This window comes from Rhinopithecus roxellana, chromosome 8 (assembly GCF_007565055.1).
Source record: "Rhinopithecus roxellana isolate Shanxi Qingling chromosome 8, ASM756505v1, whole genome shotgun sequence".
NCBI lineage: Eukaryota > Metazoa > Chordata > Mammalia > Primates > Cercopithecidae > Rhinopithecus > Rhinopithecus roxellana.
In genome coordinates this window covers 8,608,913-8,636,626 of record NC_044556.1, presented here as the reverse complement: position 1 = coordinate 8,636,626, position 27,714 = coordinate 8,608,913, and the positions used below count along the sequence as shown (strand labels likewise).

The following is a 27,714-nucleotide window of genomic DNA, read 5'->3' as shown; positions in this document are numbered from 1 at the left end:
GGAACGAGAGCCAGTTAAGATGCAGACACCAGTAGGTGCCGAACTATGGACTGAACTTTCCCCTTAATGTCCCCCTCCACCCTCAAAACCCAGAGATCTGGAGGGCGCAGGGATATCGGGGGGCTTGGAGGGAAAGACACAGAGGGGGCGTCAGTAGCACCTCGGACAGCACCATCCCTGTCCATGGTGCTGACAGTTCGAGGCACTGACAGTCGGTGGGAATGTAAAACCGTGCAGCCGCTATGGAAAACTTTGGCGTTTCCTCAATTCAACGCAGAATCTCCATATGACCCAACAATTCCACTCCTGGGCATCTAGCCAAGGAAACTGAAAGCAGGGATCCAGATAGTTGTACGCCTGCGTTCACAGCAGCATGAGTCACCATAGCCAAAAGGTGGAAGCAACTCAAGTGTCCAACATATGAACCGATAAACACCACGTGGTCCATTCACACAATGAAATATCATTCAGTCATAAAAACGAAAACAGTTCTGGCCGGTCAAGGCGGCTCACGTCTGTAATCCCAGCACTTTGGAGGCCAAGGTGGGCATATCACTTCAGGTCAGGAGTTTGAGACCAGCCTGGGCAACATGGTGAAACCCTGTCTCTACTAAAAATACAAAAATTAAGGCCAGGTGTGGTGGCACACGCCTGTATTCCCAGCACTTTGGAAGGCTGAGGCAGGTGGATGGCTTGAGGCCAGGAGTTTGAGACCAGCCTGGCCAACATGGTGAAACCCCATCTCTAAGAAAAATACAAAAATTAGCCAGGCATGGTAGTGCTTGCCTGTGGCCCCAGCTATCTGGAAGGCTGAGGCATGAGAATCGCTTGAATCCAGGAGCGGGAGGCTGCAATAAGCTGAGATTGCATCACTGCACTCCAGCCTAGGCAACAGAGAGAGACATTGTCTCAAAAATTAAAAAACAAAACAAAACAAAACCCCATAAAATTTAGCTGGGCATGGTTGCAGCTGCCTGTAATCCCAGCTACTCAGGAGGCTGAGGCAGGAGAATCGCTTGAACCTGGGAGGCGGAGGTTGCAGTGAGCAGAGATCATGCCACTGCACTCCAGCCTGGGTAACAGAGAGAGACTGTCTCAAAGGAAAAAAAAAAAAAAATTGAGGGGTGCCACATCGGGCCTCCAAGAGCACCTGTGAGCCGGGGAGGGTGGCATGGAATGTTTGGTCCTGTGGTCTGGAGTCAGCACTGGCTTCTGAGAGCCAGAGAAGGGGCAGAGTGGGGACAAGAACCTAGTGGGGCTCCGTGTGGATTCTAGAAAGGCACTTCCTGTGGGGGGCAAGCACCAGGTGGTGTCAGACCCCAGACCCAGCCATCCTGAGCACAGAAGGTGGCTCCCCAACCTAAAGACGACAGGAGGTCATTTCCAAGAGGTGAGTTTATTGGGGGAGGGGACTGGTCAAGTCATCAGTGCAACACGGCATCCCTGCTCAGGGCAGGTCGGTCCAGTGTGTGAGCCCCGGGGGTCAAGGCATAGCAGCAGGAGGGGGAGTGAGCTACCCCCACAGGGCCATCCCCAGCCCAGTCCAGGGGCGGGGGGAAGGGGGTGACCCCTGGCGAGGTCCTCAGGCATCTGTGGTTGAGCCAGGCGGCTCCTGGGGCAGACAGTGTCGGTGCCGGAGAATCGACTTCTCCTCCTCCTGCAGGGACAGGTCACACACACGTCACCCAGCACAGGACACTGATACGTCACTGCGCACATGTCAGCCAGCACCCAGGACACAGGATCTCAAATACATCCCTCCAACTGTACTCATGACTCTCTGGGGGATGTGAGGGGACCCTGGGCTACCCACTCTCACCATCTCGGAGGCAGTGCTGGGGCTTGCGCCCTCCGGGGACCCTCCTTCGTCCCTCGAGCAGTCAGGTCCAGCGTCCTCCTCATACTCTGTCAGACAATCTGACTCCTCTCCTAGAATTGGAAAGCAGGGCATGGGTGAGGGGATCAGGGCTGGCCTGTCATCTCCAGCCACTCCCCTCCCTCTTGGGGGTCCCCTGGGCCCCTCACCGTCAGCACAGCCATCGGAGACATAGCTTGTGGGGGGCTCAATCCGGGACACGATCTCTGCCAAGTCGGTGAAGCCAGAGCTTGGGAAGGCAAGCACCTGTGGGGTGACATTGGTGAGGCTCCTAGGGGGGGCCCACAGAGTCTTGGGGCCCCTGGGGGGCCTAGTGGTGCACTGGGGGCTCAGAGGAGATCCTAGGGTGGGAACTCTCTGAAGTCAGCGGAGGTCTGAGAGCTCAGCAAAACCCAGAGATATATGGGGTCATCTGAGGTTTGGGGGAGACTTTAAGGGGGCTTGGGTTCTGGAATCACTGGAGTCAGAGTGGCCCCGGGGGCATCACAGGCTTACGTCTGCACGGCGGCTCTCATTAAGGTCTGCAGACCGCCGGTCTGTGAGCATTTTCTCAATGACGTTGCCACGGCTCCAGCCTCCAAACACTGCCTTCCCGTACTGGTAGCCCACGTCCTGCGGGAAGTGAGGGGCTGGGTCCATGTCTGCAACTCCGTTTTGCTTGTCCCCACTCTGTCTGCCCCTTCTCTGGCCCCTTAAAAGTCTGATGCTCTGGGGGAGTTGGCATTTGAGACTAAACCTATTTCAGAGTCAGCTGCACATAGCACACTCACCCACACATCCCCTGTCCTGCGCTTGACAGACATTACCAATCAATCTCTCCATGTTCTTTCCCACTCAGCCCCATGCAGGGTGTTGGGTAGCAAATAACACAAACTGGTGATACATGAGCTTATTTTGAAGTCTGCAAACAGGCAGTACATCTGCGGATATTGCCATCTCCCAAGCCCACAGCAAACATCTTGTATTTCTCATGGCATGGTATCCCAGTGAGCCCACAAGGGACATCACATATTTCTTCTCAGACTCAGGGCTTCTGGGCGGCAGCTATTGATCAATTTTTCTTTTTAAAAATTTTTTTTATTATTTTCATCTTTAATTTTTTAAATTAATATTATTTTTTGAGACAGAGTCTCACTCTGTCACCCAGGCTGGAGTGCAGTGGCACAATCTTGGCTCACTGCAACCACTGCCTCCCAGGTTCAAGCGATTTCTCCTGCTGCAGCCTCTCAAGCAGCTGGGACTATAGGTATGCGGCACCACACCTGGCTACTTTTTGTATATTTAGTAGAGACGAGGTTTCACCTTGTTGACCAGGCTGGTCTTGAACTCCCTACTTCAAGTGATCTGCCCACCTCGGCCTCCCAAAATGCTGGAATTACATGCATAAGCCACTGTGCCTGGCCCTTTCTTTTTCTTAGAGTTTTGCTCTGTCTCCCAGGCTGGAGTGCAGTGATGCAATCATAGCTCACTGCAGCTTCGAACTCCTGGGCTCAAGTGATCCTCCCACTTTAGCCCCCCGAGTAGCTGGGGTGACAGGTGTGCACATTCAGCTAATTTTTTATTTTTAATCTTTGTAGAGATGGGGTTTTGCTATGTTGCCCAGGTGGGTCTTGAACTCCTGGCTTCAAGCAATCCTCCCACTTCAGCTTCCCAAGGTGCTGGGATTACAGGCATAAGCCACCATGCCTGGCCCCCTGATCAATTTCAATTGGCTTGGGCTATGGCACATTTTTCAGGGTCAGTGGCACATAACACACACACTGCTACATCCCTCCCCTGGACCTGTGGCAGACATTACTACTTCATCACTATTCTCATTCCCACCAATGCAGAAATGGCATTAGAAATCACTATACAGTGCTTCCGGGGGGGCAGTTGGCCCATAAGGAGAAAGTTCATACACAGCACATGCACAGCCACACCCCCACCACATCCCCTGCAGACATCACTAATTGATCACTGATCTGTTTTCCACCGATTCCAGATGGGATTCCTGGATTCCTCCTGGATTCCTCCCCCTCACACTGCTCTGAGCTTTAAGTAGCAAAGCTTTGCTGGACCACCTATGCAGGCGCCATGCCACTCCTGCCCACTCACATAGATCTGGTCGAACTTCCCGAAGTCCATGGTCTTGAAGCAGTCGATGGGCGGGCGCAGGTACTCGCAGTAGGAGCTGGACTTGACAACCTCTAGCTGCCGCACGCAGGACACGTAGGCCAGGCGGGACTGGATTTCAGCCATGTCTGGAACTTTCACCTTGTCCGCCCAGGGATTCAGCCGCTTCCACAGCAGCCACCAGCCAGACAGGCTGTCCCCGTAGGTGCTGAGGTCCGTCTCGTCCTGGCTCCCCACGTCAATAGCGATGACTGTTTTGGCACCCATGCTGCGGGCGATGTCCGCTGTGGGGCCAGAGGGGTCAGCGGGCTGCTCCCCTCAGGGGCCAGGGGCAGAGATGTTCAACCCAGTCCCACAGACACCGTATACAAATGATCATGCAAAAACAAAAAACAAAAACAAAAAAACCCACACATGCAAACAACATGCTGTCATGTACAGGGAATGGAAATGATGCAACTGAAGTTGAGGAGGGAGGTCAGGTGTGGGGAGGTTTTGTTTTATTTTTTGAGAGAGTCTCGCTCTGTCGCCCAGGCTGGAGTGCAGTGTACGATCTGGGCTCAGTGCAACCTCCACCTCCTGGGTTCAAGCAACTCTCTTGCCTCAGCCTCCCGAGTAGCTGGGAGTAGAGGCACACACCACCAAACCTGGCTAATTTTTGTATTTTTAGTAGAAACCGGGTTTTCACCATGTTGGCCAGGCTGGCCTCGAACCCCTGACCTCAAGTGATCCACTCGCCTCAGCCTCCCAAAGTGCTGGGATTACAGGCATGAGCCACTGTGCCCGGCTCAATAAAGCTTTATTTATACAGTCAAACGGAGGGCAGGATTCAGCCTGTGGGCCATAGTTTGTCCACCCCGTCCTATAAGATTGTGAGTATGTGTGCAGCTAGCGTACACGTCTATTCGTGTATGCACACTTCTGGGGTGTGAAATTTTAAGTTGTGTACCTGCCCACCTCTCACCTGCACCCATAAAGGTGGCAGGCATGGCTTAACTTGGTCAGAGGTGCCGCATCCTATCTACGTGTGTGCACATCCCTGCATGTTTGAGGGAACGTGAAGGACAAGTGGGACAGACTGGCATACATAGGCAAATGCCCTATTTCACCGATACACGTGTTCATCTGTGCACATGTACCTGTGTGTACACGTGTGTGAGCTCTACCTGCCCCCGAAAGCATGTGTGTGTGTAGCCAGTGTGCACACATATGAATGTTGCATTCCACCTGCATGTCCCCTGATGTGCATGTGGACATGGGCACCTGTCCCTCTTGTACATACATCCACTTGTGCTTAACACAGCACACCAGCAGGTAGATGTAGATTTCTTTTTTGTTCTTTGAGACGCAGTTTCAGTCTTGTCGCCCAGGCCGGAGTGCAATGGCACAACCTCGGCTCACTGCAACCTCCGCCTCCCAGGTTCCAGTGATTCTCCTGCCTCAGCCTCCTGAGTAGCTGGGATTACAGGTGCCCGCCACCATGCCTGGTTAATTTTTTGTATTTTTAGTAGAGACGGGGTTTCACCATGTTGGCCAGGCAGGTCTCAAACTCCTGACCTCAGGTAATCTGCCTGCCTCAGGCCTCCCAAAGTGCTGGGATTCCAGGCTGAGCCACCGCACCCGGCCAGGATGTAGATTTCAATCGCACATGTCGCTGTCCACAGGCACATCCATGTATCATCTTGTGTACATGACTGTATGTGTGCGCGTGTGTGTCTGCACCCCTGCATGGGTGGCTTGGGCATGTGTCCCGTCATTGAGCCTGTCTGTGTGCCCATGCGTGTGTGTATGGTGCGGGAGGTGCTTGCGTGAGCGGGTGGTGCGGGCAGCCACTTGCCTGGCAGGTTGTTGATGTAGCCGCCATCCATGAGTAGGTGCCCGTCCTTGGGGTCGCACAGCGGCGGCAGGTAGCCCGATAGCGTCATGCTGGCGCGCACATACCGCCACAGGGAGCCTGCGCGGTGGGACACACAGACACAGACACGCACAGACACGCTCAGACACTCCGGAGGCCTGGCCAGCCCGGCGGGCTTGCTGACCTGGGACGTTGTTAACGTAGCACCCATCCACCAGCAGGTGCCCGTCCTTGGGGTCGCACAGTGGGGGCAGGTAGGGGCAGTAGGAGGCGCTGGCCCGGATGTAACGCCACACACAGCCTGTGGGGATGGCGTGAGCGGGGTAAGGCGCCCGACGAGTCTCCCTGCTCCCCTCCGCCGAGGACGGACGTACCTGGGGGTCTCCAGGGCATTAGTGGGTGGCGGTTAGTGGTCGGCGATCGGGCCAGGGTGGACGGTCACTCGTGTTAACAACGTCCCAGATGTTCAGCGGCCCTCCCGGAAGCATCCCCCCAACCCCACGTGGTATCAGCGGTTGCTGCAGGCTGGGCAGGGACACCCACCATCTTTGTGGACTCGCATGGCTGAGGCGGTGATATCTGTGGTCACGTTGAAGTAAGGCAGCCACAGGTCCTGCGGGGACAGGGATCAAGGTGGGGGGGGGAGCAGGTGACTTCTTCAGGGAGGGGCAGGCAGGGCAGGGGATGGGGCGGGCCTACCTCAATCTGTTTATCCTGGAAGACCCGGTGGACGCTGCGGTTAAAGGCAGACCCAGTGAACATGGAGGTGACTGGGTACGTGAGGTCCAACACAGGTTCCAGCACTGAAGTCATGCTCTAGGGACAAGGGGGCCAGACAGGGTCAAATAGGAGTCACATGGGGTTACAGATAAGGTTCACCAATAGGGGGTGAGCAAGGAGCACTTAGGGGCCAGGTGCAGTGGCTCACGCTGGTAATCCCAGCACTTTGGAGGCCAAGGCGGGCAGATTACTTGAGGCCAGGAGTTCAAAAGCAGCCTAGCCAACATGGTGAAACCCCATCTCTACTAAAATACAAAAATATTTGCCGGGCTGGTGGGGCGTGCCTGTAATCCCAGCTACTCAGGAGGCTGAGGCAGATAAATCACTGCAACCTGGAAGGTGCAGGTTGCAGTGAGCCAAGATCGCGCCACTGCACTCCAGCCTGGGCGACAGAGCGAAAAAAAGAGCATTTAGGGATGATGTGATCACCCAAGGCCGTTCACAAGGTGGTCACCAAGGTCCCTGGGTGCTCTAGTTGGGGGTTATGGGTTAGGGTCAGTAAACAGGAGGTCCCAAAGTGGTTACCCAGAGTCCTAGAAGCATATCTATAAAAGTCCGGACAGCTGCGGTTTACAGTTTGAATCAGGAAGGGTAACCCTGACCCCACAGCCTCCCTCATGGGATCAGATTAGGGTGGAGCCACGGGTTTTATGGCACTCCTGGGGTGCCGCAACCCCTCCTCCCAACACCACACCTTGGCCCACTCCCGGGCCCGCTGCTTCGTGCGGCTGGCACTGCGCTCCTCCGCGTACAGCGCTCCGATGAAAGAGCCAATGGACGTGCCGCCCACTAGGTCCACGGGGACCCCCGCCTCCTCTAATGCCTTTAGCACTCCGATGTGTGAGCAGCCCCTGCCGGGAAAATGGGCCCCAGTGACCCGCTAGGCCCCAGCAGCAGGAACTCCCCTGCCCCCACCTCCTCCCACCTCCCGCACTGCTAAGGAACGAAGGACCCGCCCCTACCCACGGGGTCGCTCACCGGAAGCTCCACCCTCGGACACCCAGGTCCCGCCTCCAGGAGCAAGCCCCGCCCCCACAGTGTCTCCCATGAAGGAAGCTCCACCCCCGGATACCCAGGCCCCGCCCCAGATAGCAAGCCCCGCCCCTCACCTGGCCCCGCCCCCGCCCAGCACAAGGGCAATGGTGTTCCCTGTGAGCACCCTCGCCAAGCGGGAGAAGTCGCTGTGCCGGTCCGCACGCCTGGAGAAAACCTTCTCGTAGAGCTCATGCTGGGATGGGGGAGATAGCCGCGACCGAGGAGCATGAGGGCGGGGTCCGGCGGATCCCCCAGGGGCACTCTGACCTTCGAGCCCGTCCTCAACTCTCCCAGGCCCCGCCCCAATCTCCCAAGCCACGCCCAGTAGCCACGCCCCTGGAAGGTGGGGACCAGCCCGCTCCTCACCAGCTTGGCAGGGCTGCGGCGCGAGAACAGGCGGCGCGGACAGCGCAGGTGCAGGTGCCCCGAGCACCAGCTGCGCATGTTGAGCCACTCCACGGTGCGCGTGGGGCCCGCGCCCTCCTCTCGGTGGAGCAGGACGAGCTGCTTAAGGGCGCGCACCGCCGTGTTCTCCAGCATCTGCTCCAGCTGCAGAAGACGGACGGCAGAGGTCACCGGCCGCCCCACCACCTGGCCACACCTGGGTCCCTGATCGCCTACTCCCACGGCGAGGGTGCACGTGGCCTGGTGCAGGCACGGAAGGGCAAGGGACGGGTCCCGAGGTGGGTGAAATCAGGGGACACAGCCTTCCAACCTGGCCGAGGGTGGGCTCCTGGTCCCCCAGGCCCACGATGAGGATGCAGTCAGCCTGTCGCAAGCAGCGCAGCGTCCAGGGCGTCAGCGAGGCGTCCGTCTGGTAGAGTACGATACGGTGTGCATCCTCCTGCTGGGCCAGCCACCCTGACAGCCGGAACTCTTGGATGCTAGGGTAGGATGGGGGCAGCGTCATTCTGGGGCTGGCCTGGGTTCAGTGTGCTCCCTGAGACCACAGAGCTCTGTTGCTGGGAGGAACTTAGACACCCAAACCCCCACCATGGAAGTCCGTGCCCTGGTGGGCGGATTCACACCACTGCGAAACTCCCCATTGACCTACGGGTAGGACGCATGCTCCGTGGTTGGAAGCTGAGAACTTGAACTCAGGTCTGAAAGAATTTGAGGCTCCAAGCCCACCCATCACCCTACCCACTCCCTTCTGCAACACACACCTATCCAGTGCGGAGGCCCCCAGGCGTGCCCGGATGATGTCACTGTTAAGGAGTAGCGTCGGACCTAGGGGTAGGTGGGGAAGGGAGGCTGGGAACCATGGTCCACAGGGCTGGGGCCTCACTCAGAAAAGAATATCCATTACCCCACCCCTGTGGCCCTGTTCCCCTCCACCCCCCAAATGACCTACCTGAACATCTTTCACTCACTAATGTCCCACCCACAGCCAGCCCCCACCCATGACCCTCACCCCACTGACCAATGGCCTGCAGGGCGTGCTGCAGCTCCAGCGTGAAGGCCACCATGGGGACCTCAGCACACACGGGCAGGACTGCCACCGTTGCCAGGTTGCTGGCTGGGTTGGTGAGTTCCGAGTGTGGGGGCACACCCAGCCCAGAGCCTGCTGAGAACCCAATGGATGAGATTTGTGGTGCAAACCTGTGTCTGGAGAGATGAACCCTCCTCCTCCTCTTCTTCCTCTTCCTCCTCATCTGAAGTTCCCGCTCCTCTGCTCCCAGACTGCAGCCCCCAGCTGCCTAGTCTTGACTCTACCATACTGAAAACCATGGGTCTGGTCCTGGACCCCCAGCCTCAACTACTATCCCCTTTTGTTAAAACCTGGCCATCCACCCTCCACTTTGGGCCCTGATCACCTCAGTGGGATCCATTACACAACTCTACAACCATTCAGATTCACTGTGCTTGGGAGATCAATTGGCCAGTGTCCCTGCCCCATTCTGGTCTTGGTTCCTCTGTCTAATGGGGGACCTGAACACAAAACGAGGCAGAAATAAAGCTATGTTTAGCCTGGTCAACTTGGAGAAACACTGCTCTACTAAAAATACAAAACAATTAGCCAGGCGTGGTGGCATATCCCTGTAATCCCAGCTACTTGGGAGGCTGAGGCAGCAGAATCACTTGAACCCAGGAAGCAGAGGTTGCAGTGAGCCGAGATCATGCCACTGCACTCCAGCCTGGGCTACAGAGCAAAACCCTGTCTTAAAAAAAAAAGAAAAGAAAAGACCAAGACAAGAAAAGGAAGTAAAGCTACTTTTGACACATCTGTTGCTTCCCAGCTTCTCCACTAACAGCCTAGACCAAACTGTCAACTCCCATATCTTGCCTAGACTTCTCGTTTTCTCCTTACTGGTAGAATCCTTCTTCCCATGTAACAATCTAAATAAGCTGAAATGCCTGTCCACAGCCCCTAGCCCCTACGTGACTTACCCCCCAACTCCTGCCACCTCTCCCCTTGGTCACTTTCCTCCTCTCAGTGCTTTGAAACCACCAGCCCCCCTGTGCAGCACCCCTGGTTTCTCTTTCATGTCTGGTCCCATCTCATTTGTCGTCTCAGCTCACTGTCTTTAGAAAAGCCTCTTTGTCCCTCCCTCCCTCCCTCTGTCAGCCACACACCATCATGACCTTCTTTTGACCCTCTTTTGTCTTCTAGATATTGGTTTTTTTGTTTTTTGTTTTTTTGAGACGGAGTCTTGATTTGTCGCCCAGGCTGGAGTGCAGTGGCACGATCTTGGCTCACTGCAAGCTCCGCCTCCCGGGTTCACACCATTCTCCTGCCTCAGCCTCCCGTATAGCTGGGACTACAGGTGCCCGCCACCACACCCAGCTAATTCTTTTGTATTTTTTAGTAGAGACGGGGTTTCACTGTGTTAGCCAGGATGGTCTCGATCTCCTGATCTTGTGATCCGCCTGCCTCAACCTCCCAAAGTGCTGGGATTACAGGTGTGAGTCACCGCGCCCAGCCGATATTGTATTCTTTATCTGTAATTTCTTTCCTTCTTTTTCTTTTCTTTCTTTTTTTCTTTTTTTTTTTTTTTTTTTTGAGATGGAGTTTTGCTCTTGTTGCCCAGGCTGGAGTGCAATGGCACAGGCTCCGCTCACTGCAACCTCCGCATCCCGGGTTCAAGCGATTCTCCTGCCTCAGCCTTCCACCACGCCTGACTAATTTTTGTACTTTTAGTAGAGATGAGTTTCACCATGTTGGCCAGGCTGGTCTTGAACCCCTGACCTCAAGTGATTCACCTGCCTCGGCCTCCCAAAGTGCTGAGATTACAGGCGTGAGCCAGGCCTCTAATTTCTTAAAGATGTCTTTTCTGTCACTACTGCCCTGCCCCCACCTCGGGGGATCTAGGGGTCAGGGCCAATTGGGTAGAGCCCCTGGAGGGAAAAGGGGTATCTAGGTTGCTGGGCTGGCCCAGAATCTGGCCGCTACAATGTAGAAACTCAGGCCCACATTTCAGCAGGCCTCCAACCCCACTGCACGCCCCATTCTGTTCTAGCTCACTGAAACCACAGGCTGAGACAGGGGCTACATCTCCCAGCATGCTGTAACTTCAGAAGGCAAGCTGCGCAGAGTCCTAAACAACAATCCACAGAATATTTTCCATCACGGTATGGGGAGTTTTGTTTGTTTGCTGTTCTATTTTTTCCGAAACAGGCTCTAGCTCTGTCGTCCAGGCTGGAGTACAGTGGCACGATCACAGCTCACTGCAGCCTCAACCTCCAGGCTCAAGCAATCAATCCTCCCGCCTCAGCCTCCCAAGTGGCTGAGACTACAGGCATGTATCACCACGCCCAGCTAACGTTTGAAAAGTTTCGGCGGGGCATGGTGGCTCACACCTGTAATCCTAGCACTATGGGAGGCCGAGGCGTCCAGATCACAAGGTCAGGAGATCCAGACCATCCTGGCTAACACGGTGAAACCCCGTCTCTACTAAAAATGCAAAAATTTAGCTGGGCGTGGCGGCGGGCGCCTGTAGTCCCAGCTACTAGGGAGGCTGAGGCAGGAGAATGGCGTGAACCCTGGAGGCGGAGCTTGCAGTGAGCCAAGATCGCGCCACTGCACTCCAGCCTGAGCGACAGAGCGAGACGCCATCTCAAAAAAAGAAAAAGAAAAAGAAAGAAAAAAAAGAAAAGAAATTTCTGTAGAGACGTGGGGTCCTACTGTGTTGCCCAGACTGGTTTCAAACTCAATCTCCTGGGCTCAAGCAAGCCTCCTGCCTCAGCTTCCCAAAATGCTGAGATTACAGGCGTGAGCCATCACACCCGGCCTTACCATCATATTCTGATCTAGGACTCCCTTTCTCTCCACATCCAAGCCGTGGACTTCCCCAGCAAGCCCTGACTGGCGGGCAGACTCCGCCGCCTAAGACTCCATCCCTGGCACCACTGATTTACTTTCGAGCCCATTAACTAGCACGCCTGGGGTCAAGGACTCTGTTTCCCAGCATGCTCAGGAACACGAACTCCATTCCCCAGCATGCACTGCACCTCGGTCCTACTTTGGGTATGAAACCCGCAGGGGCATGATTTCTTCGCTGAACTCCATTTTCCAGCATCCCTCAGGAAGAAGGCGTCCCTCCCAGCATGCTCTGGACGCGGGACTACATCTCCCAGCACGCTCCGGGCCGGCCGGCTCTCACCTGGGAAGGGTCCTTGCAGCTGCTGCAAATTTCCTAGAATTTTCTGGCTCAGCAGGTGGATAAGACGGGTCACAACCTGGGGGCGTTGGAGGCCGGCATTTCAGTGAGACCCAGGAAGCAGCTGTCCAGGTCCCACCTCTCCCTCCTCTGCCGGGGCTCATGGGTCCCCGTTACCTGAGTCCCACCCCAAGAGCCCCGCCCTCACTCTCTCGCCTTGGCACCTCCCTCGGCCCCCACCTCCTCCAGAAGCCCCTCCCACACGCTAGGCCCAGTCCCCCCCGGGTCCGGCCTCCGTCCCTGTGCCCCGCCCACAACAGGCCGTACCTGCGGGTACCGGCGTTTGATGTGACCCAAGGTGCCCTCGGGAAGCTTGGCCAGCTCCGTGTCTCGCACCGCGTGCACCGTCGTGGCTCGTGGCTGCCGGGTCAGCGCCTCCACCTGGGGGGCCGCGTGCATGATTGAGGCTGCTTGGGTGGGGAATGGGGAGGCCGAAGATGGGTGGAGAGGGGGCTGTATTGCCCTATCTAGGGCTCCCCTGCAATGGGGGTGCAGGGAAGCAAGCCTCGCCCGCTACCCATTAGAGGTCCGAGGAGAGAGAGAGGACAGGGATACACGACAGGCGGAATCCCCTTTTCCGACGAAATGAGGTCTGGGAGGGGAGTGGACCGGGTGACGTCAGAGGTCGGGAGCTGCATTCACCACTCCCTGGATTACCCGGGATGATGTGTGTGCGTTGTGTGGGGATTGGCCTGGAAAAGGCCAGAGGTCAGTGGGTGGGGGCCGCACTCACCACGCCGATGAGGTCGCCGCGGCCGTACTCGCCCACCAGCTCCTTCTTGCCACTGCCTCGCTGGATCACGCTACGCAGCCGCCCATTGAGCACGATGTAAGTGCAGTCGGAGCGGTCGCCCTGCCTGAGTAGGACTGGAGGTCAGCAAGGTCTGACCACCCCCAAGTCCCCACCCCTAGGCCGGGCCTGAGCAGCGTGGTGGGAGCTGCACCTGTACAGCGCGCGTCCCGCCTCCACTGCCGTCCAGTCGATGGCGAAGTCCATCTGGCGCACAAAGGGCGACATCCTGGCTGCCACCGTGTGCGCCGCGCTCAGTACCACACTGGGCTGTGCGCGCATGATCCTGCAGGGATAGACTTGGGATGAAAGAGGAAGGCCTCAAAATTGCCCTACACCGGCGCTGGGAGGCCAGATCTGGGGGCTCCCTTCTGCTCTTCCAGGAGTAAGGTTGAGGGATGGGGTTCTGGCCACTCTCATGGGTTGGGGTCCTCTGAGTGCCACCCCCACCCCAACCTCGGGCCGCCATACTCATAGAAGTCGGACTTGGAGATCCGCAGGAAGGTGCAGTCGCGCTGGGCTCGCAGCGTGAAGATGAGAGGTTCGCCAGTGAGCACAGCCAGCTGCCCCACCAGCTCCCCCGGCTGCGCTACAAACAGGCACACGTCCTCCGCCTTGTCGATCATGCGCTGGTACACGTGCAGGCAGCCCCAGAGCACGAAGTGCAGGCTCACGTCCTGTGCGGGCAGGGGATATGATGAACACAGAACCCGCACAGCGCGGACCCCAGCTCAGGTCAACGTGCTCCACAGCAAAAAATTAAAGAAGGAAGGAAGGGTTAAGAAAAATATGAAAGCGCAGGACGCGGTGGCTCACGACTATAATCCCAGTGCTTTGGGAGGCCGAGGCAGGGGGATCATTTGAGGCCAGGAATTCGAGACCAGCCTGGCCAACGTGGCGAAACCCGTCTCCACTAAAATAAAAAAATTAGGTGGGTGTCGTAGCACATGTCTGTAATTCCAGCTACTCAGGAAGCTGCGGCAAGAGAATTGCCTGAACCTGGAAGGCGGAGGTTGCAGTGAGCTGAGATCATGCCACTGCACTCCAGCCTGGGCAACAGAGTGAGACACTTGTCTTTAAAAAAAAAAAAAAGAAGAAGAAGGCCGGGCCGGGTTGCTGACGTCTGTAATCCCAACACTTTGGGAGGCCCAGGCGGGCGGATCACGAAGTCAGGAGGATTGCTTGAGCCCAGATGTTTGAGGTTGCAGTGAGCTATGATAGAAGCCTGGGCTACAGTGCAAGACCCCGTCTCTAAAATAAGTTAAAGGCCAGGTGCAGTGGCTTACGCCTGCAATCCCAGCACTTTGGGAGGCCAAGGCAGAAGGACTGCTTGATAGTTTGAGCCCAGAAGTTGGAGACCAGCCTGGGCAACATAGCGAGACCCCCGTCTCTAAAAAAAAAAAAGAGTAAAATGGGCAAAAGATCTGAATAGATACTTCTCCAAAGAAGATATACAAATGGCCACTAGGCGCATAAAAAGCTGTTCAACATCAAGTCATTAGAGAAATGCAAAGCAAAACCACAATTACACTTCACACCCACAAAGACGGCTGGAATTACAATGTGTTAGAGAGAATGTAAGACTGGAATTCACATACGCTGCCAGTGGAAATGTAAAATGGTACCGCTGCTTTGGAGAACAGTCTAGCAAAGAAACAAACAAAATAACAGTGCTTAAAAAAATTAAAAATAGAGGCTGGCCATGGTGCCTCACGTCTGTAATCCCAGCATTTTGGGAAGCTGAGGCGGACGGATCACTTGAGGTCAGGAGTTCGAGACCAGCCTGACCAATATGGTGAAACCGTTTCTCTACTAAAAATACAAAAATTAGCTAGGCATGGCGGCATGTGCCTGTAATCCCAGCTACTCAGGAGGCTGAGACAGGAGAATTGCTTGAATCTAGGAGGCAGAGGTTGCAGTGAGCCAATATTGCACCACTGTACTCCAGCCTGGGTGACATAGCGAGACACCCTCTAAAAAAAAAAAAAAAAATAGAGTTGGCTTATAACCCAGCAGTTCAACTCCTAGGTATATACCCAAGAGAAATGAAAACATATGTCCAAGCACTTTGGGAGGCCAAGGTGGGAGGATCACTTGGGCCCAGGAGTTTGAGACCAGCCTGGGAAACATAGTGAGACCCCACCTTTAAAAAAATAAATAAAACATATGTCTACACAGAAACCCTTACATAAGACTAGGTACGGTGACTCACGCCTGTAATTCTGGCACTTTAGGAGGCCGAGGCGGGTGGATCACCTGAGGTCAGGAGTTCGAGACCATCCTGGCCAACATGGCGAAACCCTGTCTCTACTAAAAATACAAAAATTAGGTAGGCATGGCCGGGTGCGGTGTCTCATGCCTGCCTCAGCTTCCTGTGTAGCTGGGACCACAGGCATGCGCCACCACGCCTGGCTAACTTTGTTTGTTTTTTGTAGAGACTGGGTTTTGCCGTGTTGCCCAGGCTGGTCTTGAACTCCCGGACTCAAGAGATCCTCCCGCCTCGGCCTTCCAAAGTGCTGGGATTACAGGCGTGAGCCACTGCGCCCAGTCTAAAGTATATACTTTAAATGGGTAAACTGTATAATACATGAATTATAGCTCAATAAAACCATTACACCCCCCCCAAAAAAATATTGTTCCACTTGAGGTTCACCGACTCCCTTTTTTATTTCTTAGAGATCAACCTATTTCTTCCCACCACACAACATTTGCACAAGCTCTTCCTTCTGCCTAGGATGACCTTTCCAACAACTGTATCCAGTTTGTCCCTCCTGCTCCTTCCTTCTTAGGTCATGGCCTTAGAGGTGCCACCCTGTCTAAGCCAGACTTTTAGTGCCAAGATCATCTCCTTTGTAGCACTGTGCACTTATGATTTTACAAGAATTTGTGTAATCCTTTGAGTCATGGCTCTCAGAATACTGTGGGCTGCCCAAGGTCAGGGACCACTAAGGGCTTTCCCTGTCCACATTTTTTTTTTTTTTTTTTTTTGAGACAGGGTCTCACTCATTGCCCAGGCTGGAGTCCTGGGGTGCAATCTCAGCTCACTGCAACCTGTCTCCTGGGTTCAAGCGATTCTCCTGCCTCAGCCTCTCGAGTAGCTGGGACTACAGGCGTCTGCCACCACGCCTGGCTAATTTTTGTATTTTTAGTAGAGATGGGGTTTTACCATGTTGGCCAGGATGGTCTCGAACTCCTGACCTCAAGCGATCCGTTCACCTCGGCCTCCCAAGGTACTGGGATTACAGGCGTGAGCCACCATGCCCAGGCCTTTTCCTGCCTCTTGTCCAGCTGGCAGCACACGGTTTGGGATGGGGCAAATGCTGGGTAAACACATGTTTCTTTCTTCTTTGGGTAGCCTGACCAGCTAGACACCTTCCTGTTCCACCCCTTTATAAATAAGGAACTGAAACTGCCCAGAAATGGAGAGATTCCTTCTTTATCCACCACACCAACTTGTCTGGCACCCAGTGAAGCTCCACCTGCCAAAACACTGCAGGGACCCCTGGGTGAGGCGCAGTCCCAGGAGATACAAACACATGCTGGAACCTTCTAAGACAGAATTTCCAGACTGTGGCCAGGCGCGGTGGCTCATGCCTGTAATCCCAGCACTTTGGGAGGGTGAGGCGAGTGGATCACTTGAGGCCAGGAGTTTGAGATCAGCCTGGCCAACATGGTGAAGCCCTGTCTCTACTGAAACTACAAAAATTAGCCAGGTGTGGTGGCACGTGCCTGTAGTCCCAGCTTCTAGGGAGGCTGAGGTGGGAGAATCGCTTGAATCCGGGAGACGGAGGTTGCAGTGAGCCAAGATCGTACCACTGTGCTCCAGCCTGGGCAACAGAGCAAGACTTGGTCTCAAAAAAAAAAAAAAAAAAAAAAGTTTCAAGGAGAAGCACAGGAAAGCAGGGGTCCCTAACAAAAGTCCTGCCAACCCAGAGAAGCTCTGAGGGGCTGCAGACCAGCCTGGTACACTGACAGGCCAGGGCTGGGTTGTGGCCACCAGTCTCCCTGATAAGCAGGGCCCAGGGGCCCCCAAAGAAGCCACAAGGTAACCTTACTTCCTCAGCTGTACTAAGAACAGCTCGCAAAAGCCTCGACTTCCTCTCCAGAAAAGAGCCCATCCCTGCCATGGGTGGTTCAAGGGGACAGCAGAGTCACTGGGTCAAGTGACACAGCAACACCCTAGCTGGCTAACAGTAGGATCATAGCTCCCACCCCACCCTGACCTTGCCCCAGGCTTCTCTCCCCCGAGCCTGGGGCAGTGCTGGGGTCCCAGTGCCTGTGACAGCTCACTGTCACCGCAGGCCCTCCTCACAGTAAGCTGCTGCTAAACCCCCTCCCTGGCCATCTGTTACTCTTACAAACCTCACACTGTGGATAATAGACTGGATGGTTCCAGCCTGTTGCTCTGTACATTTGAGCATCCCTGGTCTCTACCCACCAGGTGTCAGAAACAGTACCCGGTGAAATCCTAACAATCAAAAATGTCGCAGCAGGCCGGGCATGGCAGCTCATGCCCAGATTACAAATCCCAGCTCTGGGAGGCCGAGGCAGGCGGATCACCTGAGGTCAGGAGTTTGAGACCAGCCTGGCCAACATGGCGAAACCCCATCTCTACTAAAAATACAAAAATTAGCCAGGCATGGTGGCACAGCCCTGTATTCCCAGCTATCTGGGAGGCTGAGGCAGGAGAATTGCTTGAATCCAGGAGGTGGAGGTTGCAGTGAACTGAGATTGCACCACTGCACTCCAGCCTGGGCGACAAGAGCAAGACTCTGTCTCAAAAAAAAAAAAAAAAAAAAGGCTCATTGGGGTTCTGCAAACTGGGCATCTCTTCTTTATTACCCCATTCCACTAATGAGGAAGCAGAGAACCTTCTAGATCATCTGCCACACTCTAGGGGCAGAGTGTGGGTTTCAACTTTCCTCTTCTTCCTCCTCCTCCTCCTACCCTGGGACTTCTTGACTTTCAGCTGGTAGTCGGGTCACTAACCCTTGACGGGCCTCAGTTTCCCCATATGAACAGTGGACAGAATAGTGGGATATATTTTCCTACACATCCTGGGTGCTGCCACAAGGGCCTGAAGCCCCGCCCCCAGTACAGGGCCAGGTGGCAATTTGTAGCCATTTATCGGGCCCCTATCCTGGCAGCGGTCAGCGTGAGAAGCAGACACGTTAGCAAATACTGCAGGATCAGAAGTTCAGAAAACAGAATTACAGGAAGAGCCAGGGCAGGCAGAAGAGATCTCGGAGTTGGGGTCCTAGGGCGAAAGGCTCAGGGGGTCACAAGTGAAGAGTTGACGGGTCCAGAGGACATGGGGTGGGGTTGGGGGTGGGGGTCACAGGATCCAAGGGTTAGAGGTTGGAAATGATAGGATGAGAGAGGTCTGCTTCTATGGGAGAAGGTGCTGGTCTGACAGTCAAAGGGCAGCGATCAGAGGTCACAGAAGTCAGAGGGAATGATCTCAGGTGGCATGGTTACAGGTCAGGGGTCAGCCTTACCTGGTCTCCCTGGCGGGCAATTATGGTGCCGGCTTTAGCGTGGTGCAGCAAGACTCGGCTGTTCAGGAGGGAGGGGTCCTGGGGAGGTAGGGGAGTTGAGATGGGGGCAGCCAGATCTCCCTCGCGCCCTGGGCCCAGCTCCCCTCGGCCGCCCACCTCAATCCGCATCAGCTTGGCCAGCTCCCGCTTTGCTGCCTCGAAGATGCTGCTGGTCTGGCGACCCTGGTAGGGCCCGAAGGGGCAGCCGCCGGTGGCCGACTCATCCTCACAGTAGCTGTATTCGCAGGCGCCCGCTGGCTGCTCACGGGGCTCCTGAGTGGGGGTCTGAGTGGGGCAGGCTTGTGACCTCCTGATATTCCCTCCCAGCCACCTTCCCCAGCGGGCTCCACCACCTGCCAGGGTCCCAGGCCTTACCCGAGCAGGGGTTGCCTGGGACCCCCCAGAGGCCTCTTCCTGCAGGGACACGGAGATCCGGCCACGCTCATAGGCCATGTCGAAGTCAGAGCGGGGGCCACCCTGCAAGCCTGCAGGTGGGCAGGGGGACAGGGGGGCAACAAAAGCCATAAAGATGAGAGTAAGATTTTTAAAAAATGAGCCGGATATGGTGGTATAGGCCTGTAGTTCTAGCTCTTTGGGAGGCTGGGGCTGGAGGATCACTTGAGCACAGGAGTTCGAGGCTGCAGTGAGCTATGACAGCACCATTGCACTCCAGGCTGGGAGAGAGGTCTCAAAAGAAAAGAAAAGAAAAGATGAGAGTAACCACAGTTGCAGTCTGAGACTAATGGATACCAACGTGCCATGGGCCACTGCTGTAGCAGACATGACCAATCAATGTCTGCACTCTCCCTCTGAATCCTTCTAAACACAGGTGGGAGAAGCACTATCTCAATGAATACCTACAAAAAAGTGCCTGGGGAAGTGCTGGCAGTATTCCCATTTCGCAGATAAAGAAAAAAGTCAAGATGGGCAGACGGTGGACCTGGATTCAAATCTGGAAGCCCCATGGCCCTCCCCCCAGACCCAGTGCTCCAAACCTGAGATGTCCCCTGGCATGGAGACGCAGCGGCTCAGCAGAGGGGCCGAGGTGGTTTCCAGGGATGTGGGCTTCACGGGGTCCCCTGGGGGAGACACATGTTCAGGCTCCTGCTCATCAGAGCCACTAGGCAGATTAGCAGGTTGGGAGATAAAGAGACGCTGGGGACGGATGAACTAGTTAAAGCAATTCCAACGGGTCCTTGGGGATGAGGCCAGAGCTTTCTGGGTCCCAGTCAGAAGTCAGACATGGGTACCCAGCTATGGGGTCCCTGTGGGGCTAGACAGGGTCAGGCTGACTCTTTGTAGAAAAGGAAAAGGGTCTGGGGGCTGAGACGGGGCTTCCTGGGAGATTGGGCAAGGCTGGGTCCCACCTCGGGCCCCTGGGTACCTGTAGGTCCAGGCAGCGGGGCCCCAGTGGGGTCAGGTGGCCGACCTGGGGTCTCCCTGGGCTCGTCTGTAGCTGAGGTGCTGACCATCCTCTTGGAGCCCCGCACAGGGCTGGTGCGAGTTGGGAGGCCAGGGCTGGGGAACAGACGCAGCGGCTGGATCTCCTGGAGGCAGAGAACAGCTTGTGGCCTGTCCTGGGAGTTCCATATTGATCCCGCCCCCATCCCCCTAGTGCTCGCTCCCCACCACCCACTCACGTGGCTGAAGAGCTCATTGGTCAGACCCAGGTAGTTGTGCAGTGCCAGGAAGGTGACTCGCTGCAGCCGCACCATGATGATCTGTAGGGCTCGAGGGGCGTGGCCATAAGATGGGGCGGGGTCAGGGGCAGGGCCAGATAGTGGGCAGGACTAGTTCGCAGCATAAGGTCGGGGGCGGGAACCATGGAGAGACCCACAGTCTGGGGAAATGGGGCGAGGCAGCTAAGGGAGGAGTCCGCCGCTGCGGACATCTGGCTGCTCCAGGCCGATAACCACAGCTCCAGCGCCTGCTGGCTGCTGGGCCTCTGCCCTTGGAGCCTGCAATGGGTGGGGGCCAGGGTGGGGTCCCTGGGGGGTGACGGGAGGCAAAGGCCCGCTGACCTGCACGACCCGCACCAAGCTCTCCGGGTACTTGGTGAAGACCGCGGAGAACGCTTCCACTGGCAGGCGCAGCACTGTGGAATCCCGGGCTGCCCGGGCAGACACGGTCCGCTGGGGATGCTGGTGACCCTGGGGGAGGGGAGAGCGTGAGGAGAGACAAGGGCAGGGGCTGTGATTCCCCCTCGCTAGTCCCCCAATCCTTCCTGGTGCCAGTCCCAGGAGGGGCCATCGGCAGCATCAGGGATGAATCAGAGATTGGGGACCCGGCGATTTCCTTCAACCTAGTCTCTTGGGTGGGTCCTCGCACCCCAGCCCCCCTGCCCCAGGGACTGGTCACTCACGGTGATGACATCCAGGATGCTGAGAAGGCTGTTGACGCTGTCCCCGGGAACCACTTCCTTCACCACACACTCCTTCCCGTCCTGAGACACAGGGGACCAGGGATCCTTGGTGGCCTCGCCCTGGTGACTGGCATGTCACCCCCTCATCCATCCCAATGATCGCTGACACCCCTCATCCCTTCTCAGGGGAACCTGCCAAGCCTTCCAACCAGCAGGCATCCCCCGTCGTTCAATACCTGTAACTACTGAGCAACCATGCAGACCACCCCAAATGTCCTTGGTCACCCCCGTTCCCCTGACTCCCGATGACACATCTCCAAAGACCAGCCCTGCAGACCAATGACTGCTGCCCATCCCCACCACCCATCCTCCTGCAGCAGCCCCTGGGGAGGCCCACTCACAGGCCCTGGCAGACAGAGCTCCAGCAGCCCGTCCTGCACCACGTAGATGCTGGCATCTGGCTGGCCCGGCCGGAAGACGTAGTCACCCTGGCCCAGCCGCTGGAAGACCATGTGGCGGCAGAGCTCCAGGAAGAGTGGCTTCTCAAAGTGGCCCAGCACCCTGTTGGACAGGCAGTGGGGGACAGAGGCTGGAGGTCAGGGCGGCCCCACATCTATAGTCCTCCACCCCCACCTGCACCCCAACACTGACCGGACGTTCTTGAGCATATAAAGCACCTCCGAGGGCAGATGGGAGTTAGCCAGGTCGCCCTCGGTCAGGTCAGCTTCCAGCACTGCGGGAGGGGGCTCCTTCCGCTGCAGCGTGGGGGTCTCTTTCTGGATGCGCAGAATCCTGGTGGGAGGGGAGGGGTGCCGGGGGGTGAGGGGGACAGGGAGAAAGCTCAGGCAAACCTGAGACCCCCACATACCCCTTTCCCCAGGGCTCACGTACAGCAATCTCTGGCCCGCTGGCCAAATCAGGCCAGCCACCATTTTTTTTTTTTGAGACGGAGTCTTGCTCTGTCTCCCAGGCTGGAGTACAGTGGCGTGGTCTCTGCTCACTGCAAGCTCCGCCTCCTGGGTTCATACCATTCTTCTGCCTCAGCCTTCCGATTAGCTAGGACTACAGGCGCCTGCCACCACACCCGGCTAATTTTTTTTTTGTATTTTTAGTAGAGATGGGGTTTCATTGTGTTAGTCAGGATGGTCTCGATCTCCTGACCTCGTGATCTGCCTGCCTCGGCTTCCCAAAGTGCTGGGATTACAGGTGTGAACCATTGCGCCCAGTCTTTTTTTTTTTTTTTTTGAGACAGAGTCTCGCTCTTTTACCCAGGCTGGAGTGCAGTGTGCAGTGGTGAAATCTCAGCCCACTGCAACCTCCACCTCCCAGGCTGAAGCGATTCTCCTGCCTCAGCCTCCCAAGTAGTTGGGACTACAGGTGGGTGCCACCACGCCTGGCTAATTTTTTGTATTTTCAGTAGAGATGGGGTTTCCCCATGTTGGCCAGGCTGGTCTCAAACTCCTGAACTCAAGTGATCCTCCTGCCTCAGCCTCCCAAAGTGCTAGGATTACAGGCGTAAGCCACTGCACCCGGCTGGCCACATTTATTTTTGTAAATAAAGTTTTATTGGTACAAAGCCACATTCATGTATTTGCATATCATTATGGCTGCTCACATGCAGCAGAGTCGAAGAGTTGCAATGGGGCCATATGTGGCCAGCAAAGCCTGAAACGTTTACTATCTGGCCCTTTATGGAAAAACCCTATGACCCCAGACCTAAAGTTCTCTGAGATGGCCCCTCCACTAGGCATAGGCCCTGAGCTGAACCCTTTAGGGAGGCAGACCCCGACATAGCTTCCAAGATAAGGGTAAGCCTGGAAATGGTACGTATGTTTGTTGTGGGCGTCCTGAAATGTTCCTTCTAGTAGTCACAGAGTAGACTGCTGAGATATTGCCCTTAACGTGAGTATGCCTTTGACATGGCTTCCAATATATGAGAAGACCGAAGATACAGCCTCTCTGCTCAACGTAAACATTCCTGAGATAGACCTTCCTCCCAGTCTGAGAGAATCTTGAGACAGCCCCTCTGATGACCACAGAGGTCTCTGAAGTAGCCCTCATTATAAATGGAGAATCCAGAGATAGCCCCTCTGCTAACTGTGGACCTGGACGAGCCCTTCCCCACAAGTCACAGTGATTGCTGAGACAAGACTCTCCACTGGCAAAAGGTCCCTGAGATAGACCTTGGAGGATGGAGCCCTAGGTTAAACTCAGTGAAATCAAGAAATTCAGTTATTATTCCTTTTTTGGCTGGGTGTGGTGGCTCATGCCTGTAATACCAGCACTTTGGGAGGCCAAGGTGGGAGGATTGCTTGAGGCCAGGAGTTCAAGACCAGCCTAGGCAACACAGCGAGACCCCCATCTCTACAAAAAATTTAAAAATTAGCCAGGCATGGTGGTGCATGCCTGAAGTCTCAGTTACTTAAGAGGCTGAGGCAGGAGAGATCTCTTGAGCCCAGGAGGTCAAGGCTGCAGTGTGCTGTGACTGTGCCACTGCACTCTAGCCTGAACAACAGAGTGTGATCCTGTCTCCAAAATGATAATAATAATGATAATAATAATAAGTTATTATTCCTTTTCTGATCAGGGATACCTTGAGCTAACTCTTGCCTAGATCACAGAAAGCTGAGATAGCCCTCTGACAATCATGAAGACATCGGGGTAGTCCCTTAAGAGTATGCAGACACTAGAGACAGCTCCTGTGATGTGGAGAAACCTGAGATATGGACCCTAAACTGATCACAGGGAACTTCGAGATAACCCTTCTACTCAACTCATAGAAAGCCCTGCCATTGGCCAGGTGCGGTAGTTCATGCCTGTAATCCCAGCACTTTGGAAAGCTGAGGCAGATGGATCACAAGGTCAAGAGATCGAGACCATCCTGGCCAACATAGTGAAACCCCACCTCTACTAAAAATGCAAAAATTAGCCGGGCATGGTGGCGTGCGCCTGTAGTCCCAGCTACGCTGGAGGCTGAGGCAGGAGAATCTTTTGAACCTGGGAGGCAGAGATTGCAGTGAGCCGAGATCACGCCACTGTACTCTAGCCTCCGTCTCAAAAAAAAAAAAAGAAAAGAAAAGAAAGAAAGGCCTGTCGTTGCAGGACTATTGATCATAGAGAGCCCTGGTGTGAAGAAACCATTGAGGCCGACCTCCAGGTAGACTCCATGACGTAAGGGGATCCCAGAGCCAGCACTCAACTTGCAAAGAGAGTTAGAGAGCCTTTCTCACAGACGCTGAGATAGCTCCTTGCTGCCAGCAGGGATCTCTGATGCATCCTTCCTCTATTTCTAGTGCAAGAAAATTCCTAAGAGCCCCTAGGGAATAGAAACTCCTGAGACAGCCTCCTTAGTGTGGGAAGCACTCCAAGGTCCATAACACAGGACTGATGCCTTCTGATGTAGAGAGATGCCTGAGATAACCCCTGGAGAAGAGAGGCTGCAGGCTGCAGATAGCCCCTTTAGGAGATCATAGAAACACAGTTACCTAGTGAAGTACCCTGGAAGAAAACCACTCGTGTGAGGAGACTCATGAAATAACCTACGTGGAGACCCCTGATGTAGACTCCCCCACTAAATATATAGCAAGACCTCTGAGATACTGATTTGGGAACAAACAGCTCAGATACCCCAGTTGAAGGAGAACATCACTGAGGTAGCCCTCAGGAAAGAGAGACCCTAGAGAGAGCATGTCTGGTGTGGAAGAGCTCTGAGATAGCCCCTCAGAGCAGAGTCCAGAGATGTCCCTCTGAAACAGGAAGACATTCTTTTTTTTTTTTTTTTTTTTTTTTTTAGACAGAGTCTCACTCTATTGCCCAGGCTGGAGTGCAGTGGCACGATCTCAGCTCACTGCAACCTCTACCTCCCAGGTTCAAGTGATTCTGTCTCAGCCTTCTGAGTAGCTGGGATTACAGGCCCATGCCACCACGCCCAACTAATTTTTGTATTTTTAGTAGAGATGAGGTTTTGCCATGTTGGCCAGGCTGGTCTCAAACTCCTGACCTCAGGTGATCTGCCCACCTCAGCCTCCCAAAGTGCTGGGAATTACAGGCATGAGCCACAGCACCCAGCCAATATGGGAAGACCTCCACAACACTTTGGTGTGGGTTGATTACTCAAAAGACCCCTGACATAACCCCTAATACCAGGTCACACCCAGCACAGCCTTACTTCTTGGCAATGTTGAGCATCTTCAGTTTCTTCTTCATGCGTGGCCGGGAAGTGGCGGAGACAGAGGTATCCACGAGGGAGGACGTGGATTGTGACACCTGGAAGAATGAAGGCGAGATGGGTCAATTGCTAATTCAGACCCTGGGGGAGAGGCAGACGGATCCAGGGGGTCTCCATCAAGGAAGGAGCGGTGGCGGAGCCTAAGACGGGTAAATAGGGAAGGGGCGCGGCCTGTGTGGTCGGGGCAGACCCCAGGGGTCACGGACTCACCTTCCGCATAATCTTCCGGCCATAGAACAGCACTTTGTCCCTCTTCCGGAACCGATACCGGGGGCCATCCGGGGCTGGGGTTTCTGGGGATAGGTGGGGACAGGGGCACTCCGAGCTCTGTGCAGACTCCACCCTGCTAGAGCTGGGGTAACGCGAACAGACGCCAGCAAATCCCCATCTCTGCCGCCTCGGGACCCGGGCATTTGGGCCCCCCACCACACAGCCTCCCAAGAGGGGCCCCTCAGGTGCTCACTTGGCACACGCAGCCTCCGCACCACCAGGAGGATGAGCACGGCCGTGACCACCACCGCCACTCCGGCCCCGATCATCACGCCCAGCACCTGAGGGACGAACGGCACTGGCTGCGCACCGCAAATCCGTCCCGCCGAGACTTCCCCGGGCTCCGGGACGTCCTGGAACCCATCCCTCTCCGCCACCTTCGCCCCCGAGGAGTTAGTAGCCAGCCCGTGACTCGATGTCCCCATCTGCAGAATGGGCCAGCGCTGCTCCCTCCCCGGGGGCGCGACTCTTCCCTGAGGCCCGGCGGCCCGCACTGCATGCCGGGAAACGTAGTTCCGCCCAAGTGGACGCAGCGTGTCCTCGCCAGACCACGTACTGCGCGCTGAGCACGCCGGGAGTTGTAGTCCCCGTGGCGCCCCACGCCAGCGCCTACCCGGTCCCCGCCCCACCCCTTACCATTCCAGTTTGCAGCGGAGCCTCCATGGTTGATTCCAGCTGGACGGCCGATCTGGTAGCCCGGAGTCCTGGGAAATCAAGGAGTCGAAGGAACCCGTGCAAGTCGTCAATCTGGGCCCGCCCCTCCCCTGCCTCAAGCCCTGCCCCCAGCTTAAGCCCCGACCTGGCGGGGGCGGGGGGAAGGGTGAAGCGTCTCCACCTGCCAGGGGCGCGGCTAGAGGGGCGCTGCGGGACTAAGGAATGGAGCAAACGGACCTCCTGGCCCAGGCCAGGAGGTGAGGCGAGTCCCCGGCTCCCTTCGCCTACGCGTAGGGCCTACCAGACGCTCCTCCCGTCCAACCCCACTCTGGGGGCAAAGGCTGACCTGGCACCGACTGTCAGCAGCCTGAAGGCAGGTCCCCGCAGGGCACGGTCCCCTGCACCTGGTGACTTCCTCCCGGGTCACCGCCCTCTGCGGGACTGATCAAGCCTGACCACCCGATCCCCCAGGCCGCACCCCCTACTCCGTCGAACACTGAATGCCCCACCCCAGGAAAACTGGGGCCCGCAAGCCGTGGGGTCCGGGGGTGGGGACCTAGATACCCGGCTCCCGACCCAAGCCTGTCCCCGGGAAGACCCAGGAGCTGGGAGGCACGGGAGTACCGTCGGGGCATCCGCAAAGGCGTCTGATACCCACGTTTCAGAAGAGTCCTGGGATGCTTGGTGTTGTGTGGGCTTGCAAGGCGCTGCTGGTTTTTGCCAGGGATTTACTATCACGTAGTAGTGAAGTTATGGGGGCTCTGTGGCACGGAGCATCACTGGAACTCCGGGACCGATGGTGGCGCCATTGCTGGGAGGCGTAACCAGAGACGCTGGAATTAGTGGGTGGGGATGGGGGGTCACTGGAAAGTTACTGAGAGATTCTGAGGATTACAGTACTACTGCTGGGAAAACCAGGAGGTGGGTGGGCACATTCCTGGGGTGCTTATGAGAACGGGCCTGGGGAGGGCGTCCGGGCTCCTTGGAAGATACTGAGAGATGCTGGAACATTACTGGGATTTTTCTGGGAAGCTGAGGATGTTTCTGACACCGCTAGAGTATTAATGGAAATTCGGGGGCCGGGGGGTAGGAATCTCGGAGCCTGCGAGTCGTTACTTGGCAAATTCCTGGGTGGCCTGTCCTCTTTCACCTCCGGGCACAGCTGGCTACCAGTGCAGAAACACCTGCCGGGACGTGGGGGGATGGGAACATCAGAAAGTCTAGAGTTAACAGAAATCGGAGGACAGATGTGGAAAAGCGGAGGCTCGTCAATGACTCTCGAAGGGACACCCCTGCGAGGCCAACGGAAATCCGACTCACCCAGGGGCGGCAGTCGGGGTCCACTCCGCGCCAACACCGCTAGCGTTCCGCCCGGCTCCGCAGGCGCGGTCCCTTTAAATTATTCACTACAAGACGCACAGCAGTCCCGCCCAGTCCTCCCCCTCCCCACCCGCGCCACACTTGGAAGGCCGACTGAGGCCGCCATGCTGAGTGCGGCCGCGCCTTAAAGGGCCTCACACCGCCTAACGCAAGGACTGCTCCTCCCGCTAA

At 56.0% G+C, this 27,714-nt stretch overlaps 1 protein-coding gene across 6 annotated transcripts; it reads right to left on the bottom strand.

Annotated features, from left to right (window-relative positions):
- Nucleotides 1-1,378: 1,378 nt before the first annotated feature.
- On the bottom strand, nucleotides 1,379-27,712 carry PNPLA6 (patatin like phospholipase domain containing 6). Of its 6 annotated transcripts, none has more exons than XM_010385085.2 (36): nucleotides 27,484-27,601; nucleotides 27,280-27,347; nucleotides 26,822-26,974; nucleotides 26,146-26,213; nucleotides 25,703-25,790; nucleotides 25,450-25,532; nucleotides 25,180-25,277; nucleotides 21,663-21,803; nucleotides 21,413-21,572; nucleotides 21,012-21,092; nucleotides 20,671-20,799; nucleotides 20,290-20,370; nucleotides 20,034-20,196; nucleotides 19,645-19,728; nucleotides 19,025-19,134; nucleotides 18,767-18,934; nucleotides 18,611-18,688; nucleotides 13,584-13,789; nucleotides 13,267-13,398; nucleotides 13,056-13,179; nucleotides 12,590-12,703; nucleotides 12,266-12,341; nucleotides 9,085-9,228; nucleotides 8,828-8,891; nucleotides 8,377-8,545; nucleotides 8,028-8,210; nucleotides 7,736-7,854; nucleotides 7,321-7,477; nucleotides 6,546-6,662; nucleotides 6,390-6,459; nucleotides 5,829-5,945; nucleotides 3,974-4,275; nucleotides 2,372-2,488; nucleotides 2,026-2,122; nucleotides 1,820-1,929; nucleotides 1,381-1,657 (listed from the first exon to the last, which is right to left on the bottom strand). In XM_010385085.2, the coding sequence occupies exons 4-36, from the start codon at nucleotides 26,170-26,172 to the stop codon at nucleotides 1,583-1,585; spliced, it is 3,984 nt and encodes a 1,327-aa protein (XP_010383387.2). In that variant the 5' UTR covers nucleotides 26,173-26,213; nucleotides 26,822-26,974; nucleotides 27,280-27,347; nucleotides 27,484-27,601; the 3' UTR covers nucleotides 1,381-1,582. The 6 variants fall into 6 exon arrangements, with proteins under 6 accessions (XP_010383384.2, XP_010383385.2, XP_010383387.2 ...); XM_010385086.2 differs by having other exon boundaries at nucleotides 9,085-9,225; XM_010385084.2 differs by lacking the exon at nucleotides 27,280-27,347 and having other exon boundaries at nucleotides 27,484-27,712.
- Nucleotides 27,713-27,714: the final 2 nt, after the last annotated feature.

Bases quoted from the DNA above. Each gene is read 5' to 3' on its own strand.
- PNPLA6 (XM_010385082.2), bottom strand. From the start codon at position 25,934: ATGGGGACATCGAGTCACGGGCTGGCTACTAACTCCTCGGGGGCGAAG. The intron at 20,197-20,289 runs GTGAGTGGGTGG...CTCTGCCTCCAG, and splicing joins CCAATGAGCTCTTCAGCCAC to GAGATCCAGCCGCTGCGTCT. The intron at 5,946-6,389 runs GTGGGTGTCCCT...CCCACCGCGCAG, and splicing joins CATGCGAGTCCACAAAGATG to GCTCCCTGTGGCGGTATGTG.